Below are 21200 nucleotides of genomic sequence, written 5' to 3'. Positions count from 1 at the left end.
AATTTTATAGAAAAGACAATATACTTTGATATGTAATATTGTTATTTCTATAAATGGAAAACTCATGATAGTATCTACTCTTCTAAAACTAAATCTACCTCTATAAGATAAATTTTTATATTAATTAAGGCCATATAATATCATAGAGAAGTAATCCCCATAACAGTTTGGATCACTAGAACAGAGTTGGAGTCTAGATTTAATCTTAGTAAATTAACTTTATGGTACCTATGTTTCTTGAATCACCAAGTAGGAAAGCTGAGCTTTATCACAGGTTGAAGGAAAACTAGAAGGCTATGGGCAAAATCTAACTATTTAAGAAATGTATTGTCTGGCTCACGTAGTGGCTAAAAAATAATTCTGAATTAATTTGTGAACAATTAAAAATCAAACTTTTGAATTCTGGCTTTTCTAATTTGAAAAAGGTATCCTATTATTCTGTAGTAACAACTAATTTGGGCTGGTTAGTTGCTGCCTCCTTTTGGTAGCAAAGAATAGTTCTGTTTTCCAGTCTTCTGGCCCCTTTGCAGACATCTGATAATGTAACATCTGAACTAAATGATTAATAGTAACAGTATGAATAAGTCTTTACCAGAAATATCTGAAATCATATACAAGGTGGTTCTCTGGTCCCATCCATTAGGGCCAACATGAGACCATAAAAACCTTGTTTCAGAAATGCTTCTTAATGGACTTACTGAGAATAAAGATCACGACTATGAACAAAAGACGATTTATCTCCAGAGTAATGGCAATGGTCCCACAGTGAGACCCTGAGCCAAACTGTCTAATGGGTCCTTCCTAATTTCAGACCCATAGAAACTACCAAAGAAAATAAAATGACTGTTGTTTCAAGTGATCAAGTTTTAGGACAACTATAAATGTGGCAAAAGATTACCAAAACAGTTAATAGCTATTAGCTTATAAGCAATTTTAAACTGTGGTCTCTAATAAGGTATACTATAAAACCTCACTGTTAGGGCAAAGCTTAAATAAAATCTGCTACATGTATATTAAGATGGTTATTAGACTTAAGTTTCAAAGAGGGAAAAATTGTAAAAAAATGGAAAGTATACAAAATTGTGTTTAAATTTAAGATTTACATTAAGAATCCCACAATACTTTTAAAAATGAAAATATGCAAGTATTAATGAAGTTCGTGTTAATTACTGGAATCCAAGAGATTTTGAAAATTCTACACTTCTAATTTCTCAATGTCATGGTCAAAATCTGCATTTAATATGGAAGATATCATACAACTTCACTTTTGAGACAACTTTATCCAAAAGATTATAGTCCTTATTTAAAAATCAGTATCCTATTTAATTTTCTACAACAACTAGGTTTACCTGCTTATTTCACAAGCCACTCGTCCTTTCATCTCTATGACATCAGAAGAAGTAGCAAAGCCCAATCTCCTTAAAACACGTTTGCGACATTTGAGCTCATCCATCTGTAGAACAGTTCTTGCTTTCTTTAGTTCTCGTTTTGCAGATTTAATATCTATTGCAATCTATGGCATATAAAAATATAAAGAAGTTCAATAATAAAGTGAACAAAGTAAACTGGGTTTTATCATGAAATGAAACAAAAAAATACTTTATATGGATACCTTAGAACATACTTCTCAGTCCAAGCTTTACATTAAACCTTTAATAAATGTCGTTTATATTAGAGGTTGTCACATCATTTAACTACATAGAGCTTTTTTGCAATAAGCTTTCTTATCAGTTTAAAGCATGAAATGAATGCACTGTACAAAGATGTACAAAAACAATGATTCTGTGGGAATTACTTCAGGCTGTACTGTGGTTGTGTTTATATGTGCATGTATGAATCACCTGTTATCATGATATCAAAATTATACAAAGTATGAATCTGGTTAGCTATCTTCTGAATCCCCATTTCTTTTATTTCCATAGCACTCTAAAATGACATGGTGGGAGGACTAATACACTGTTGCTATAAACAGTACATGTAGATAAAATTTAAAAACAGAACAAAAATTTTGGATATATAGAAGTTTCTTAGATACTTTCTTAGGATATTGCACAAGAGGAATGATGTACCTGAAGTTATTAAACACAAGCAAAAATAATAAATATATGAACAATATATTAGTTTTATCAAATTAATATATTTGATATATTTGATAAAACTGACAGAGCAGGGAGATTTGGGAGTTGTTAAATGAAGAAGTTAAGGAGTAAAGCCTGGCTCTGAAATAAGGGGTAAAGTAATGGAAATCCCAGTAAGACATCTCATGCTTATGGATGGGGAGAATCAATATAATCAAAATGACTGCCTTCCCTAAAAGATACATAAATTTAAAGCAATCCCCATCAAAATAGCAATCCTATCTTTCTGTACTTATGGTCAACTGGATATTAATCAGAGGTTCCCAACACCATCTCTCCCTGGGTTCAAACTGCTGCAGTAGCTCACAGCACTGAGAGAAAATTGTACTTAGTACGTGACTTGGTTAATTATAAAAGGATGTAACTCAGGAACAGGCAGATGGAAGACAGACATGAAGCAAGGTACGTGGGAAGGAGACCGTTCTTCCATGTACTCTCCGCATACCATTCTCCCCACAGCTCCCCATGTTCACCAACCCAGAAGCCCTCTGACCTGTCCTACTTGGTTTTTACAGAGGCTTCATTACATAGGCACAACTGATTAAATCATTAGCTGTTGCCCACTGACGTGGCCTCCAGCCCTGCTTCCCTATCTGGAGGTCAGGAAGGGAGACAGAAAGTTACATTCCTCTGATCACAGGTTAACCTACAGCAACCAGTTCCCATCTTTAGTTGGGATCCAAAAGCTATCTCAGTAACAAGACAAGACATCTCTGTGGCTCTCATCACTTAGGAAATTCCAAGGGTTTTACGAACACTGTGGTAGAAATAGGGACAAAATTCTGACATATTTCTTACTAAATCAGAATGTCACACTAGAGAAAATGAGCTTCATTTTGCATCCCAATTAAAAGTTGACAGTTTACTTAAGAGATCGACATTTTTTTTATTTTAGTTGATGAAACCAAAAGGAAAAGAAAATGAAAAATATGTACTAGTGAAATACATAAAATTCTATGATAAAAATACATTCTGCCATACCTGTGCTTTTTTTTCACAAAGTGTATACACTGTTTCCAGATTGGGGTCATTGTGAAGTGGATGTGAATACATTCGATGTTCAAAAGCCTCTACTTTCTGGATGACTTTTTTCAGCCCTTGATCTTGAATACCCATGTCATCAATAGGATCTAACAAGGGCACACCATCAGGAAAACGTTTCTGAACTTCCTGAAAAAAATTTCAAAATTTTTTATCTTAGAGATAAAAACAGTTAAAAGTAAGTCCAGTATTTCCTTTGTTTTTTTAATGCACAGATATAAAAATAAAAAGGTATGGTACTACATATAATTTTGTCTTTCCCATTTAAATTGCAGGGCATTTTTCTACTACATGCTTTCAAAAACTCCTTTTGAATTGCTATACTATGATTTACTGATAAAGAGATGCACTGTGATTTACTAGTAATTTTAGTAACTGGTGTTTAATGGTTTGGAATATGTTACAACTTACTGACAAATCCATTATCATATATGAATTGTTCCAACTTCTTGCTATCATAAATAATCTTGTATTGAATACCTGTTAAGTCTGAACTGTTTGCAATTTTCTGACTTACTTGGGTTTGATTCCTAGGGAGGGTATTATTGAGTTGAAAGATATAAACTATTTTAAAAGGATACAGATCCCTATTCCTGCTGCTAAATTTCTTCCACGGTGTTGGCCAGGAAGGCCTTAAAAGTAAACTAGGATTTGGCCATTCAGAACTTTATAAACAAACAAACAAAAAAAAAGATCGTCTATGTAAAAAATTTTGTAAAGCTGGCAAGACCAGCATTAATTTCAGAAAGACTACCTACAGGCCACAGCTTAAAAATTCCTACTCTATGCTGAAATCATTCTGTTTATTTATCTCTGTTTTCTCATATTCTAGTATAGAGCTTTCCCTGCAGAATAAACGCTATTCATGTTTACTAAATAATCAATAAAGTCACATTTTTCCTACTGGAGAATAAAATTTTCTAAGTCATACTTCTACCTATTAAAAGTAAATATTCCTGGGCCTCCCTGGTGGCGCAAAGGGTTAAGCACAGTGCTGTGAAGCTGTCCGCAGCCTCTGCAGCAAGAGCTCCATTTCCGGCAGGCCAGGGAGCTACCCACGTAGAGCGGCAGACCTCTCCTGTCTCGCCCACTGCTCCCCTCAGCAGTGTACTTCAGTCTATCTGCCTGTTCTGTTCCCTACTCTGGTAAATACTCTCAACTCCCGCATCTCTGGCCTGTACCCCAGTTCTTGTATGCATAAATTAATCTTTAAAAAAAATCCCAATGGAATAAATTTAAAAATAATAAATATTCCTATTATACTAAAAATAGTTTAAAACCATGGCATCTGATTTAATAAAATTTATACACTAAATTTTATAGTTATTTTCACTCATAACAAATAAAGCAAAAATATATTTAGTATATTTTTGTGGCCATGTTTTCCTTTGTAAGTACTAACGCACTTTGTTGACAGATTCAGAGAGGACAACCTACATGTACATTTGTTGGCACTATTTTATATTAAAAAGAATTGTTACTCTTAGTAGTGTTTATAGAACCCAATTTATTTTTATAAAATTTATAAAATTAACTATACCTGTATTGATTTTAATACACTCTGTCTATTGTCCACTGGTCGCAGGTCTTTAGGAATGTAAAGTCGAACACTGCTAATAGCAGAAAGGAGATGCACCAAAACTGGAACAACCTACAAACAAAAAATTTGTATAATATTACAATTAACAGTACACATTTCTTAATTTAGCTTGGACCCTTAAAAGAAAGTTACATTTACATTTATAATATGTGACAGTTACTTTTAAGTAGATAATAATCATTGTGGAAGCTAATTTAATGGAGATTATATTTAAAAGCAAAAACCAATTCAAAGTTCTAAATAAATAATACGCAAATAAATAAAATCAAGTAATTCCCTCAATTCCCATAATTGAGTCATTTTTGGATGCTCAGTATTTGGCACTTTTATATACTTAAGAGCACTATAGGGGAAAGAAAGACTCCTGTATTTGTTTAGGAGGCCAAGTAAGCCTCATGTCTATTCTGAATGAGTTAAAATGAAGAAACAAAAAGGATTATTTCAAACAGACAAAACAGTATGCGCCGTTATCAAAATGATGGTAAGGGAAAGGTATTCTTATTAGGAGAAACTATGGAAAGAAAGTTTGAAAACAGGTGTTCTTGAAGACTCCATATCATGTAGCATGAAAACAGGAGGACTAAAAACTACATCTTGTTTTTAGAATTATAAATAATTATACAAGTCACTATTTAAAAATGTTTAATAATGAACTATCTTCTTAAATACTACCAACTCTGAATCTCATGTCATTCATTGATCCAAAGCAGTGGCAGAGTTTACTTTCCACAAATCACAACTTACTATAATAACCTTACCATGACATTTCCTAAGAAGATCTAGCCAATTTGTCACATACTTAAACCAAAATTAACAAAAATAAAATTCGAGTTTCATATTAGCTTTCACCAACAATTACTTTAATTATCTCCAAATAAAGTATATTAAAAGATGTTCAAGATGTATCACGGGACTCTCAAGTGACAATGTAAATGTATTGCATTTAATTAAAAGTATTTAAAGTAAATAACTTTAGTTAAGGAAATATGGACAGGAATTTCTCATTATGAAAACATTCCAATCATTATTTTCAGAGGAATGTAGTAAATAGCACGGATGGAGAAACTGTAAAATTATTTGATCACAAAAATAATAAAACATCTTTATAGCTCATGTAAAAGTTTCATATGGAATTTAAATTATTAAGCTTTATCTTTCATGTTATTATTTACCTACACATAACAAATCTCAATTATGCTAGTATATCAATTATGCTATTGTTATTTTAGATGGTTTTAATATGCCTTAAAATATCTTGAAAATTTCCAATTTAGAAATTATGACAGTATGTTCATTACCACATTTAGGAATCTAGTGGTTATAAACACTTGACAAAATATCAGAAATCTGAATATGAAAAATAAAGTATGAACCTGCATTTCTCCTTTCTCATCAGGTTTAGCTGGTTTTGCAGCCTCAGTGGCTGAATTCTTCAAGCTCTCTTTGCTACAGCGCAAAAGTACTTCTACTACATATAAAGGATCCAGTTCACCAGAATTAGGCTAGAAAAAAGATAAAGTTTATTAGTTCTTGAAAACTGGCCCACAATTTTAAGATCCATGCATACAAGGACTGTATCTTCAGCATTTAGCATTATGACTGCAACATGCTGTACAGAAAATGTTTATTTCATTAAATGAAGGCTCTTTATTCTCCAACATCCTCCAGTATTTAGACAAAAATAATCTAGGAAAAAAAAAGTAATCTAGAAATTATGGACAATCTTTAATGTTACTAGATAATCTCAGAACTCTATTTCTGGGTTTAGTTGCAATTCTGTAGATTTCATTCATAAATTTGACATTCTTTCTTTCTAAGGTACTATCACAGAAGTTACTATTAGAACTCAAGAATGTTATGTGCAAAATACATGAACAGAAACAGAAAAGTATGATCCATGGATCCAAAAACCTGAAAAAAGGCAGGACACAAAGTGCCCATAAGAATAACCAGATGTTGGATTAATAAACAAAAACTTAAAAGTAGCCATCAAAAGCACATTCAAAGAACTAAAGAAACTAAAGTAGTAAAGGAAGGTACAATAATAATGTATCAAATGGAAAATATCAATAACAGATTAAAAAAAAAAAAGTAAATTCTGGAATTCAAAAATACAACACCTCAAGTAAAGAAAAACTAAACCAAAAATACCAGTGGAGAGAATCAACAGTACATAAAAAATAGCAGAAAAAAAATAAGCAAATTTGAATATAAAGTGATGTAGATTATGCAGTACAAAAAAGAAATAAAAATGAAAGCATGAATAGTCTCTGGAAAATGTGGAAAACCAGTGAACAGAACATAGCCATAATGGGTGTACCAAGAGAGGAGAAAAAAAAAATTGATGAAATAATGGCTGAAAACATCTCAAATTAATTGGAGGACATTTATTGACATGTCCAAGAAACACAATGAATTCCAAGTGAAATAAAATGCAATGAGATACACAAACAGGTATAGTATAGTAAAAATGCAGAAATAAAAACACAGGAAGATAATATTGAAAGTAGCAAAAGAAAAAATGATTCACCACTTACAAGGACCACACAGTAAGATTACAGTCATGTATTGCTTCGTATTGAGAATTGTAGTTTCAGGCGAGTCCACCCAAGTGTGAATATTTTAGAGTGTACTTAAAGAAACCTATATCGTATAATCTATTATAAGCACCTAGGTTATATCTGTTGTTGCATTCAAAGATGACATTTTGCATCTTTCTGAAAACAGACATTCCCAGATAAGTAAAATGGAGAGAAATTGTTGCTGGCAAACTGATTTAAAAAAAACTGGGTTTATCACCCAAAAAAAAAAAAAAAAAAAAAAAAAGCTTTTCATATTAGTGATGGATGTATTAGACTTATTGTGATCACCTCACAATATATACAAACTGCAAACCACTGTTATACATTTGAAACTAATACAATGTTATTTGTCAATATTTAAAAAAAAAAAAAACAAACTAAAAGAAAGCTAGTGAAAAGCAAGTGACACCAGACATTAATTTAAATCCATGCACACAAAAAATAACAGAGAACTTGTACAGGTAATTTGTAATTATAAAAGATGGTATAAATATTTCCTTTTTTCTTAAGTGAATTAAAAGCCATTTATGTAAATCAATATATATGCATTAAGTTGTTGTATTAGTATCCTTAAGAAGCTCTTTGGTAGAATTAATCATACATCATTAATCAAAACACCTATCACAATTCTATGAACTTAATTGTTTCTACGCAACAAATGGGCTTCAGTAACTCGAGTTCATTTACAAATTTCTGGACTAAATTCCAAATCTTAATTCTAATTGCCTCTACATATTAGTGGGACAGAGGAGTAGTGACAACAAAATCACGAAATAGTGAATCTTAAGAGAGTACACACCAATTTAAGCAAACACTGAATTTTAAAGAAAAGGAAAAATAGGCAGCGATACAAAATGTGAGGTCACATACCTACAAATAACAGGTTGGTGTCTACTACACCTAAAGAAAATATAATAAGCTGGCTGATTTAATCCCAGAAAGCCACTCATAACAAATTAACAAAATCATCCTTGATTTTATATATTTTCAAAATATTTATATACTAATGTCCAAGTCGTTATTATTGCATCCATTTAAAAAGAAAACTGACCAGCCTAATTTCTTCTCTTTGTCTCTTAGTATGTCTAAAATAATATTCTAATTCTCAGTGTCAGAAAATCATTTTATTCTAATACTCAATTTAAAAAGTAAAATTCTAAAAAGAACTAATAAACTCAGAGAAGAAATGTAAACAACTGTCATGAAAATAAATTTGAGTTGTTAATAACTACACCACTTTGTACACAAAATTTTAGATTATTCAAAAAATTAATTCCTTATGGTAGTATTTACTAGAGTCTCTCTTAAGGTATTACTATTTCTACTTTGATCATTTTCATGAGTCTGAAAAAAACAATTTCTGAAAAGCGTATATAGACAATTCTACTTAAGAACAATTTACCTTAACATTTGACTTTTTTGAAAAATTCACCACTACTCCCCAGCCAAAATCATCTCCTTCATTCTTTACCTAAAAATAGGGTAAAACAAATAAACAAGAATATTTATGTTCGAATGGCAATTTTAGACTTGCATGCACACATTATAGGACAATATTTTTTGAGATTTCCTAATAAAATAGCTTTTGAATGATTACCGTCCAGATTAGAGGAGACAGAAATAATCCCACACATGTATGCTCAATTAAATTATGATAAGGGAACCAAGAATAAAAAATGGGGACAGTTCTTCAATAAATGATGCTGGGGAAACTGGACGGTCACATGAAGAATGAAACTGGCCCACTCTCTTATACACAGAATTAACTCAAAATGGATTGAAGACTTGAACATGAGACCTAAAACCATTAAACTCCCAGAAAAACACAGATCTGGTAAACTCCTTGACATAGGTCTTAGAGATGATTTTTTTAAACTTGACTCCAAATGCAAAGGCAACAAAAGCCAAAACAAACAAGTGGGACTACATCAAACTGAAAAATTTCTGAAGAGCAAAGAAAATATGAGCAAAATGAAAAGGTGTCTTACTCAACATAAGAAATTTGCATATCATGTATTGAATAAATGGTTAGTATCTAAAATATAGTGAACTCATAAAAAATAGCAAAAACAAGTATCTGAAAAGGTATTTTTCCAAAGACATACAGATTGTCAACAGATACATAGAAAGATTCTCAACATCACTAATCACAGGAAATGCAAATCAAAACCACATTATCACCTCTCATCTGTCAAACTAGCTATTTTTCAAAATAAAAAATAGTAAGTGTTGGGGAGGATGTGGAAAAGGGAACCCTTGTGTACTGTTGGTGCAAAAGTGAACTGGTGGAACCAATATGGAAAAAAAGTATGATGGTTTTTCAAAAAAATAAAAATACAACTATGGCATGGTTCAGCAATTTCACTTCCAGTATTTATCCAAAGGCAACCAAAAACATTAAGTAGAATATTTGTCTGTATTCTCTTGTTCACAGAAGCATTGTTTATGATAGCCAAGATATGGAAGAAATTTATGTTCAATGGATGAATGGATAACAAATTGTGTGTGTGTGTGTGTGTGTAATGGAATATTCTTCAGCCATAAAAAGGAAGAAAATTCTGCCATTTGTGACAATATGGACAGTTAGGGCATTATGCTAAGTGAAATAAATCAGACAGAAAGAAACAGCTGTGCTCTAACTTAACTGTGGAATCTGAGCAGCTGCCAAAACAAACAAACAAACAAACAAACAAACAAACAAACAAACAAACAAAAAAAACCCCAACCCCAAACTACCTTATATACACAGAGAACAGACTGGTGACTACAGAAGCAGGAGGCAGGGTAGGAGGGTGGTACTGGATGTAGAATGGAAAATGGAGGTCAAAAGGTATAAACTTGTAGTTATAAAATAGTCATGGGGATATGATGTACTTCATATCTGAGAGTTGTTAAGAAAACATATCTTGAAAGTACCACAAGACAATTTTCTTATGGTTAAGTTATGTATTGGAACAAATGTTAATTAGACTTAACGTGATCATTTTACAATATATGCAAATATTGAATTATTTTATACAACTGAAACTAATATTGCCTTTTATCAATTTTTAAAATTTTTTAAATTTTTAAGAAAATTTTCCCTTTCTAATAGCTAATATTTACCTATTATTAAAACCTAGGTTTAAGAACTCTCTATGAAGTCTTCCCATTATGAATTTAGCAAGTACTCTCTAGCACTAAAGACATGATGGGAGGCTGGAAGGAACAACTTCTCACCAGCAGTACACTGGTTAACATATATTGTGTGAGGGTTAGGCATGCGTACCAACCTATATTAACATCAAACAGAGACACAACCAGACCAATGAACTATGGTGGTGGGTGCATTTAAGAGGTGTGAATTTCTAAATCATATACAGTTTTGTGAAGCAATACAACCTCAATAAAATAAATGTATAAACTAATAAATGGAGATATAACCATATATTATTTGCCTCCTGATAGAACTTAGCAACAACTAGGAAGTAGTGTTGTATTCTTAAACCCCAGGAAAACCAAGAAACCAAGTCAAAATCATTGTTAAGCCTAAGTAAAACAATTCCAAAGGAAAAAAAAATTACTGCAAATTTGATAAGCCTCCAGAATAGCAGTATCGGGAATCTCTCAAATGGCAAACAGATGTTAAAATAATATGGTGATAGGTGTAGAGTGGTAACATATCTGAAGAGATGTGAACTTCTACCTCTGAATCATATACAGCTGTAAGCCATAGTTACATCAATAAAAAAATATTAAAACTACACAGTGTACTTGTTCTCAAACTATCTGAACTCTTATCGCCAATGATTCATCCAGTACTTAGAATTAACATTTCATAACTGGAAATATTGTGTATGTTACTTATAAAATTATTTTATATCAACCCAAAAGAAAATCAATGAAGACTACAAAGGTCTTTTCAAGACCCCTCCTTTAATCAGTGCCATATGAAACAGATAAAACAGTATAATACAGAATCACTACTATAAACGGAAGCATTTTACAAAGAAAAGACATTAAAGTATTAAAAAAAATTAAATACTAAAATTTCCAAATATTTTATGAAAAAAATAACACACCTTCACCAAACGACCCGGTTGTAGAAATGGTAAACAGTATTTTGGTTTGTGAATATATTCTTCAATTTCTTTACCCAATTTGGAAAGCTGTTGTCTAATCTTATAATAGATGACGACACTTTCTTCATTTGGTATTACTATTTTATTGTACTGTTGTTCTGAGTTCTTTACCTCTGTAAAAGAACACATGTACAATACTAAAAATGACATACTTTATGTAAATTACACTGAAGATATACCTTTTTTCCTAGTCCAAAAGGAACAAGGTCAGTTTGTACAGATCAGAAGTTTTGAGGAAGAGCTTCACAGATGTCCATAATACACATAGTCCAGTTCTCCCTTCTACTTTAAGGTTCACCTAGAACCTTAGAAATTTTCCTAGAATTTCTCCACTCACTAATTGTGAATCCTGGAAGTAGATCTGAATTGGCAGTGGTTGTATCTGATGAATTAATTCTCTCTTATAATGAGGGCATCTCTGACAATTCTAGATCCACACAGTCCAATAGAGTAGTATCTCATAAAACTTTATGTAGTGGTAGAAATGATCTATGTTGTGGGCCTCCTTGGTGGCGCAAGGGTTAAGATGCAACCTATGAAGCAATCCTCAGCCACTGCAGCAAAAGTTCGATTCCTGACCAGGCAGGGGGCAGCCCACATGGCGCAGCAGACCTCTCCTGACTCGCCTGCTGCTCCCCTCAGCAGTGTACTTTGATCAATCTGCCTGTTCTGTTCCCCACTCTGTCTCTGGTGAATCCTCTCACCCCCCACACCTCTGGCCTGTACCCCAGCTCTGGTATTCATAAATGGATAAATCTTTAAAAAAAAAAATAAAAGATCTATGTTGGTGCTTTCCAGATACCAGTCATCTGTAGTTATTAAAATAAAATTAAATTAAAAATTTAATTCCTCACACTAGCACTATTTCCAATGCTTAACAGCCGTCTGTGGCTAACTGCTTCTGTATCGGAATAGCACAGACATAGAATATTTCCACTACACAAAAATTTCTACTGGACAGCACTACTTTGGACCTTCTAAGTAATATGCCACTTGAATTCTCAGTGAAGAATCCAGTTTGTTAATGCCATCAGGATTAGGTCTTTAAAACTGGAGACAATTCAACCACAGTTATCCCTCCACTCAGTCAGTAGCAAAAACACTAGCCCCTTTCACAAATTGTCATTTCGTTTAATCTAGCTATTGGTGATGCCATTTCCTACTCCAATTCTTGTATCTAGTACTGACTTCCCTTTCTCACTGATTCCATTACATCTCCAACCCACTGTGAAAAAACACTATTTTTACTTGGATAAAATACACATGAAATTAATGAATGTATTTGTCATTAATTTAATAAGGTACGTTAAAAAATGCAACACTGCTTGTAAAAAATTAAATAAATCTCAAAACCAGTCAGCTCAAGTTTTTAATTGCCTTTTTCACCCATATATTTTTTCTAGTCAGAAAAAATTACAATTGTTGTATTAAAAAGAGAAGATCCAGGGCCTCTCTGGTGGCACAGGAGGTTGAGAGCAGTGCTGTGAAGCTGTCCAGAGCCTCTGCAGTGCCTGTTAGATCCCCACCGGCCTCAGAGCAACCCACATGGCGCAGCAGACCTCTCCTGTCTCACCCTCTATTCCCCTCAGCAGTGTATTTGTCAGTCTGTCTGTTCTGTTCCCTGCTCTGTCTCTGGTGAGTCCTCTCACCCTCCCACGCATCTGGCCTGTACCCCGGTTCTTATATAAATAAAATAAAAAAATCTTTAAAAAAAAAAAAAGGGAAGATCCACATTTTAATAAAAATGGTACATTTTAGCAGGAGTCCAAGATTATAATCTCAATTTTGAAAGCAATCAAATATATAACCTTAGAGCCTGATTTAACTTTAGTCTTTTTTTCCCCCAATTAGTAAAATGATGCTAATGCTTCCCTTCCAGTTCTATGGTTTGTAAGGAAGAAACTGCTCTTAATTAAGACCTGAAATTTCAAGGAAAGAGAAAAAATTAGAATCAAGAATCCAAGTAAGGACAAAAAAAAAAAAAAAAAGTTAACCCACTTGGATAGTCTAAGCTTTCATTTTTTTTTTAAAGGCACATGATTATATTTCATTTACTTTTGGCTACATAAAAATTTAATAGAAGTGTCCTATACAGCCATGATAGAATGGTATCTTAAATTTGCCTTTACTGTTAAGTAAACCATAGCAATTTATAAAATGGGAATTTTATACTGTCATTAAAAATAACATAGTCAAAGGATTTTTAAAATTACACTTTCAAAAAGTCAGTATCAGTAACCTTATGAATATGAAACATTTAACCAAGGTTAGTCAGAGTATTTAACAAATGACATCAATTATAAGTACCACCATTACTATTACAGAAACATATTTGATCTTATCTTAAGAAAAAGGCATATATATGTATGAGAAAGAAAAAAGATGATGAAAGAGCTACAAAGTATTAAGTGGTTGTGTGGCTGTCTATGTGAGATGGTAAATATTGTTTTCCTCTATATTTTTGATGCATTTCCTGGGTTTCTTTTCCCCCTTACAAAGACTATGAACTATTTTTATAAGTATCAGAAGTATATTATTTTATCCAAACCAATATTGTAAATCTGTTATCTCAAAAAACAAAAAAAAGATGTGGAGATGGAAAAAATGTTCTAGTTGGTTAAAATTAGCGGACTGAAGTTGTTATTTTACTTTATGTAAAGACTAAGATTTACCTTACTGGGAAAAAAAATGGTCAATACGTTTGCAAGTAATTTTATACTTACTCTCTACTACTCCTGGAATTGCTCTATAATGCTGAAACTGATAGAAAGATTTTTCCAACATGTACTCAGGGTTAATTTCTTCCACACGTAGCAGGTTCAAAACCATGTTGTATGTCAAATGAAAAGCGCTATTTAGAGGATCAGCTGAACCCTAAGAGAAAAAAAAAAAAATCAACGTTGTAGGTTTTCTCAAAGAAATTTACACAAATATTAACTTGTTTAATAATTTAATCTATTATTAAGGAAGAATCTACAGAAATTTATCATGTTCTTTCCTTTAGTGCTTTAAAAAATGACAAAGTGATAAAATATTTGCTCTTTGGGAAATAAAATAGTAAGTAGAATGGTGGTAGTTAAAATACTGTTTGCCAAGTACATTAGTTATCTGCCTTCTAAACATCTGACAGATTACACTTCCTGTGTCCTTCCTTCTGCCCCCACAGTGGCGAACATAAGTTGTAGTAACGTGTAACTTCTGGGCCAAAAATTTAATTGCTGGTGTGAAACACTCTATCCTTCTGCATAGTGACTGATAATATTCAAGGTAGTAGTTTCTCCATGAGCATGAGTCCCTAAAGAATAATGATGAGCAAAAACTCCTCTATAAACTTACATTAAACAGGTAAGACACATCAGCCTTTAAATAAGCTACTTAGATTTAGGTCTGTTATTACAGCACAAATCAGCCTTTGCTGACAGAGTACACTAATTTATTTCAGAATGAAAATGGTTACGTAGTTGTAGAGAAGGACCAATTCTTGGAAGATACCTGCTAAAATACTGACGGGTCCTGAAGTATGCTACATATTTCTAAATGGCATAGCAAAACAAATACTCTTAGAGGCTCTTAAATTGGTCTGTGGGCAAATGTTACAGCATTCAGACTTATAAATGCATACACATAGAATTTTCTGAGGAGAAGGAACAGGGCTTTCACCAAAGTCTCAAATGACAGTATTCCTTAACTACCCCCCAAATCTAGGCACCCACCCTAGAGATATTTAGTAATACCTACTAGATTTTTTTATAGGCTTTACATGAAAATAGGGCCAACAGTAGATGTTGTTTACCTTCCGTTCTATGTATTTAAGTAAACAGACTCATATAAAAATGTGCATCAAAAAAAAAATTTTAAATAAAAATAAAAATAAAAATGTTCATCATCCACTAAGGTTCTAGCATGTACTAATTACTGTAATAATGTAAGTTTATTTTCAGTTCACACCAAAAAAACCCACTTTATTGTCACAAGAAAATAGACTGTGTTATCTCAATTTTAAATTAGAAATAGATTCACAAAGATGAAGAGACAGACTTCCCCCAGACTGAACAGGCATGAGGTATAATGTAGAACCCTGGGCTAAGGTCCTCCCAAAGGGCAAGTTTAACCTGCAGCTTATTTTATATTCCTGCCTTTCAATACTGATTTTACTAAGATGATAGGAATCCTCCAATGTTGATCGGTATTTCCTAACTTTTTATGTATTTAATTTTATCAGCCAATTGATAAAATTCTTAAATAACATATTGCCTAATAAACAGGGTCACCCAAAATTTAAATGGAACAATACAGGCAGTCAATAATAAAGATTTAAAACTAGCTGCATTCTAGACAAACTCTGAAGGATTACTATAGTTGCTTACTGACAAGATGTTAAGGTGGAGTCAAACTAATCAATTTTTTTTATTTTTTTATTTTTTTTATTCATTTATTTTTATTTATTTTATTTATTTATACAAGCACTGGGTACAGTCAGAAGTGCGGGAGGGTGAGAGAATTCACCAGAGCCAGAGAGGGGAGCAGAGCAGGCAGAAGGACCAAAGTACACTGCTGAAGGGGGCAGCGGGCGGCAGGAGAGGTCTGCGCGCCATGCGGGACCCTCCTCCGGTGGCTGGGGAGTAGCCAGGGATCGAACCGGTGCTGCAGAGGCCGCGTGCAGCTTCACAACCCAGCGCTCAACCGCTGCGCCACGGGGGAGGCCCCCTAATCAATTTTTAAAAGGTAACTTTTGCAACAGTACCGTCTGAATAGTATTCTACTAATTATCTCAACGTTTAGAGTATTTGGTTCATTCAGGCAAGTAGTTTAAAAAATTGCCTGAGTATTTTTGCATTTTGAACTGTAAAAGTAGAAGATAAAAGAAAATGGATCAATGGGGCTTTTCTCATTTCTTCATAAAAAGTCCTTAAAAGGGTTCTCCCTGGCGGCACAAGGGATTAAGCACAGCACTATGAAGCTATCCACAACCTCTGCAGCACAAGTTCGATCCCTGGCTGGCCAGGGAGCAACCCACGTGGCGCAGCAGACCTCTCCTGTCTCACCCGCTGCCCCCCTCACCAGTGTGTTTCAGTCAATCCCCCTGTTCTGTTCCCTACTCTGTCTAGGGTGAGTCCTCTCTCACCCCCCACACCTCTGGCCTGTACCCCAGTTCTTATATGCATAAATAAATCTTTAAAAAAAAGAGTCCTTAAGAAGTTGTCTTGAGTACAACAGAGAACAGATCTTAAGAGAATAAGTATGTTCTTCCTCAGCTTCCAAGAAGTTTAAAATAATGAGGAAGGTCAAAAACATTTGTTTCTTCAAAATCAGTTTAGTTTTCCTAAGCCATTATAACAATGCGGTTCATTGTTGAACACACAATTGACTACAACCAGACTGTACAGTCTCCTACAATTAGCACTTTATGTATTATAAGAAACCAGTAAGTTCATTTCATCATTTCAGAAATGACAGAAAGTTTTTTAAAAATAAAACTAGTATATTCACTTCAAGTATTGGGCTATTTCCATGTTCTTTTGAAAATATAGGCACTATACTGATACATATCTTTTTTCTGGTTCTACTGAGAAATGTAAAATATGTCTTTACTACTGAATAAAAGATACATTCACCAGTCTTTCCAAAAGGCTGTTAAACACTTTCTACCTGATTTTTTCATTTGAGCAAATTATAATGAAGTTTTGCTCATATGCTATATTAAGTATATTTAAAAAGTAAACTGCTATCATGCCAAAGTCTGTTTGAGACAATAATGAAAATATATATTTGCATGAGGTATGGAGAAACAGCAGCACATGTGGTTAGGAAAATGGACTCTGAAATCAGACTGGCTGCCTGAACTCAAAAGAGGATTTTCCATTTAACAAAAATACAACTTAAAGGGAAATTATTTACCCTCTGCCTTATTTATAAAAATGGGGATAATAACAGCAATTACTTCAGTGCTTGAGATATACTGAACATTCTCTTAGTTACTGTTAGTGAATAATATAAATCCTTTTAATGATAGTAAAATGACATGAAAAATCCCAGGGCACAAAAAAAGTAGCAGGGTAGTCTCAATTAAAAAAAAAAAGTGCCTAGAAATACAGCTACGTAGACAACGTAAATACTGTAAATACTGTAAATATTTACAAATACTGTAAATACAACTACAGTATTATAAACTGAAACTATATCTTTGCAAACTCTACAGCATTCAGTGTGAAATATTATCACTTCAAATTCACTAGGATTGTTGTAAATCAAAAGGACAGATAATAAGTATTGGCTAGAATGCAGAAAAACTGGAACCCTTACACATTGCTAGTAGGAGTATAAAATGGTATAGCTGCTGAGGAAAAAAATCTGGCAGATGGGTCCTCAAAAGGTTAAACACAGAATTACTACATAACCCAGCCATTCCACTTACAGGTATAAATCCAAGAGAAAGACATGCTAACACAAAAACTTGTGAACAAATGTTCACAGCATCATTATTCACAATAGCCAAAAAGTGGAAAAACTGAACTGCTCATAATGAATGGATAAGTAAATGTATTATTAACACATTTTAACACAAAGGAGTATTAACGGAAATAAAAACTGATATATGGTAAAATATGGATGAATATGAAAACATTATGCTAAATGAAAGCCAGATACAAAAGATGACATACTGTATGATTCCATTTATATCAACTGTCCAGAAAAGATAAATCTATAGGCACAAAGTACATTATTCACTTGCCTAGGGTTTGGGGGAAGAGGAAGAGCATTATTACTGGATACAATTTTCTTTTTGGCTTGAAGAAAATTTTCTAAAATTGATGGTGGTAAAGGGAATAGAACTGCAGATGGATTAAAAACCACAAAAATGGTAAACTGTACTTAGGTGATTTACATTTCAAAGTTATGTTTTAAAGTTAATTTGAAAATGATAGACAATGGTAATGCAAAATGGTGCAATCCTAGGGACACAGGCACTTCAATATTTTCAAAATAGAATTACCGTATATAATCTATCAAGCCAACTTCTGAATATTTACCTAAAAGAATTAAAATCAACAGGTCTCAAACAGATATTAGCACTATGTTTGGTGCAATATTATTCACAATAACCGAGAAATGGAGATAACCTAAATGTTTATGGACAAATGAAAGGATAAAGAAAATGTGGTATATAATTATCATGTCAATGAAATATCAAATATCAAAATTTGTCCATTAGGCAATTTTGTCACTGGGTGAACATTATGGAGTATAACTATAAACCTAAATGGTATAGCCTATTACACACCTAAGTTATTTGGCATAGCCTATTGGGGGTCACCATGATATACATGCAGTCTGTCACTGACCAAAACACTGTTAAGGGATGCTTAAGGGACATACCCAATGGGATGAAATTAAACCTTAAGAAGAAAATACTGCTGTATCTGAAAACATGGATAAACTTTGAGAACATTATGCTAAGTGAGATAAGTCAGTCACAGAAAGGTAAACATGCATGACTCCATTTATATCCAATAGTCAAATTCATAAATCCAAAGGGTGAAATGGTGGTCACCAAAGACGGAAGGGAAAAAACTAATCAATTAATGGCATACTGTTTCAGTCAAGCAAGATAAATATGCTCAAGCTATTTACTGTACAATATTGCACCTACAGTCAATAACATTTTTACATTTAAAAAATGTTAGATTCCAAGTAAAGTGTTCTTTCCACAGTAAATTTTTTTTAAAAATTAACGAAATGAAAAATGACAGATTTTTACATTTATAGGGTAAAAACCCAGAGATATCAAGTATGAAAAACCTACATTAAAGAAACCAAGTGCTGTGATTAAGATAATCCTCTTCCAGCCTGGCAACCTGGTTCAATTCTTTCCATACATAGAGTACAAGGAAAGAAAAACAGTGCTTATTTATTGCATAATTTAAAGGAAAAAGTAAACAAATTTCTAGTTTTGTATCATTTTTCTTACATGAAGAACTAAAGTTACATGGACACTTAAAAATAGGTTCCCAAGTGTTAACCTTTAAAACTGAAAATAAGAAACCATATGATCACCATGAATGTGCACAGACAAGTTCCATCATCACTCATATAACACACCTTACCTATTTTTTGCTTCAGCACACTAGGCTTCCCACAATCACACTGCAAATTCACCATGCAGTTCCCAAGTCTTAAAAGTTGAGCACAATCTGTTTCAGAGAGATACTTATCTATATATATATCTTAACATGTTTTGAAGTTTTATTTTCAGTAGTTAATGAGCTTGCAGTCATTCCTATGTTTTTAATTAATGTTAAGTTTCCATGTTATAACAGTTTCTCTAGGGATTTGTAAAATAACTTACTACATGGAGGAGAAGGAAGCAACCAGGTCAAATTTATTTGAGAAGTTTTTCAAAACAAAAGAAATAAAAATCTTAGGCAATAAAAAAACTAAGCAAGCAAAATGAATAGGTTAATTTGAAATAAATCCTAAAATTTTAAATTACTGGAATATTTGTAAGCTATCAAAAGTTGAATTATAATGGTAAGTCATAAGTTATCAAGTTTTTTGGGCTTGCAAAGATAAACCTATGTGTGGCCCAATTCCTAAATCTGACAGGTAGAGTGATCAGTGGAAAGATTAAGCATAGCAAAAAAGCATTTGTTTGTACATAAAGGGTCAGAGAAGGATTCATAGGCCTTAAATTGAACAACAACTGGGCATAGATAGTTTTACAGTGGAGGGGGCACAAAGATGTATCTTAAATTTAGAGGGCAAAGTAAACATTTTTGCCTTCTTTGAGGATTTTTAACTCACTCCATGTTATAAGTTGCTTTTCATTAAAACAGAAAGTAGTGCACAAAATACTAGCATTTTGGGCATTTACCCTCTTCTTTTCCAAGTCCAGAAAGTTTATTAAATTATCCATCTTTTCAGGTCTATTTAGAAAATAATCTGAATTGACACAACTAATTAAATTTGAAGTGGCTCCTGAAATGTTTTTCAAATTCCTGGTGAAATTATAAAATCTTAATTCAGTTACCTTAAGTAGTTGTTTTCCAATTGTTGGACTCATCTTTTCATCCACCATAAGAATTACAATTCCTCTATCATCCATCCCCCTCCTTCCTGCACGACCAGACATCTGAATGTATTCACCAGAGGAAATCTAAAAGAGTAAAATTAGATATTTGGAGTTTATAAGAAAACCTGGTTTAAAAAGTTTAAATTTTTCTCACAAAATACACAGCATAAGTTACATATTCGAAGAAAACATGATTAAGGCCACATGTAAGTAAAAACACAAAAATGCAAAACATTGAAAAATAATGTTATTAAACTAAAATTGAGCTGTAAAATGACCACATGTATTGCTTTTGGTGATTTTTGATGGTGGTGATTTTGATGATTAGAAATTATCGCCAGAAATCACTCTAAGGAAATATTGGCTAATTCATTGCCATAAAAAAAAAAACTTTGAGCTAGGTAGTCTGGGGAAGTTTTCTATGTGAGTCAGTCTTCTTTAAATATAAAAATGTTTCAAGTTACAGAAAATTTTGAAGCTTATGTAAAAATTTCTATAGGAAAATGACATTTCCTCACCATATTTAAATTTCTCTTCTGAATAGCATTTAATACAGTTTTAAATAAAACAAATCCAGAAAAATGCTTTGCCTTTTAATTCTACCATTGTGTACGTACATTTCAGTGTTTTGATGATTAGAAACTACTG

General features: G+C 32.8%; 1 protein-coding gene across 1 annotated transcript in view; it reads right to left on the bottom strand.

The window, feature by feature from the left end:
• MTREX (Mtr4 exosome RNA helicase) overlaps positions 1-21200 on the bottom strand; it is a gene marked incomplete at both ends in the record, with an annotated part of 64613 nt that overhangs the window by 12088 nt on the left and 31325 nt on the right. Inside the window, 8 exons of the mRNA XM_084233617.1 lie at positions 1350-1513; positions 3120-3308; positions 4720-4830; positions 6153-6281; positions 8764-8832; positions 11423-11595; positions 14206-14356; positions 20511-20636. Of these exons, the coding sequence (XP_084089743.1) occupies positions 1350-1513; positions 3120-3308; positions 4720-4830; positions 6153-6281; positions 8764-8832; positions 11423-11595; positions 14206-14356; positions 20511-20636 (1112 nt within the window). The remainder of the gene's footprint in view (positions 1-1349; positions 1514-3119; positions 3309-4719; positions 4831-6152; positions 6282-8763; positions 8833-11422; positions 11596-14205; positions 14357-20510; positions 20637-21200) is intronic.

The sequence above is a fragment of the Talpa europaea genome, assembly GCF_964194135.1.
Source record: "Talpa europaea genome assembly, chromosome: 5".
NCBI classification, from domain to species: Eukaryota; Metazoa; Chordata; class Mammalia; order Eulipotyphla; family Talpidae; genus Talpa; species Talpa europaea.
Note: the sequence above shows the minus strand (reverse complement) of the source record. Positions and strands in the feature narration are given on the sequence as shown.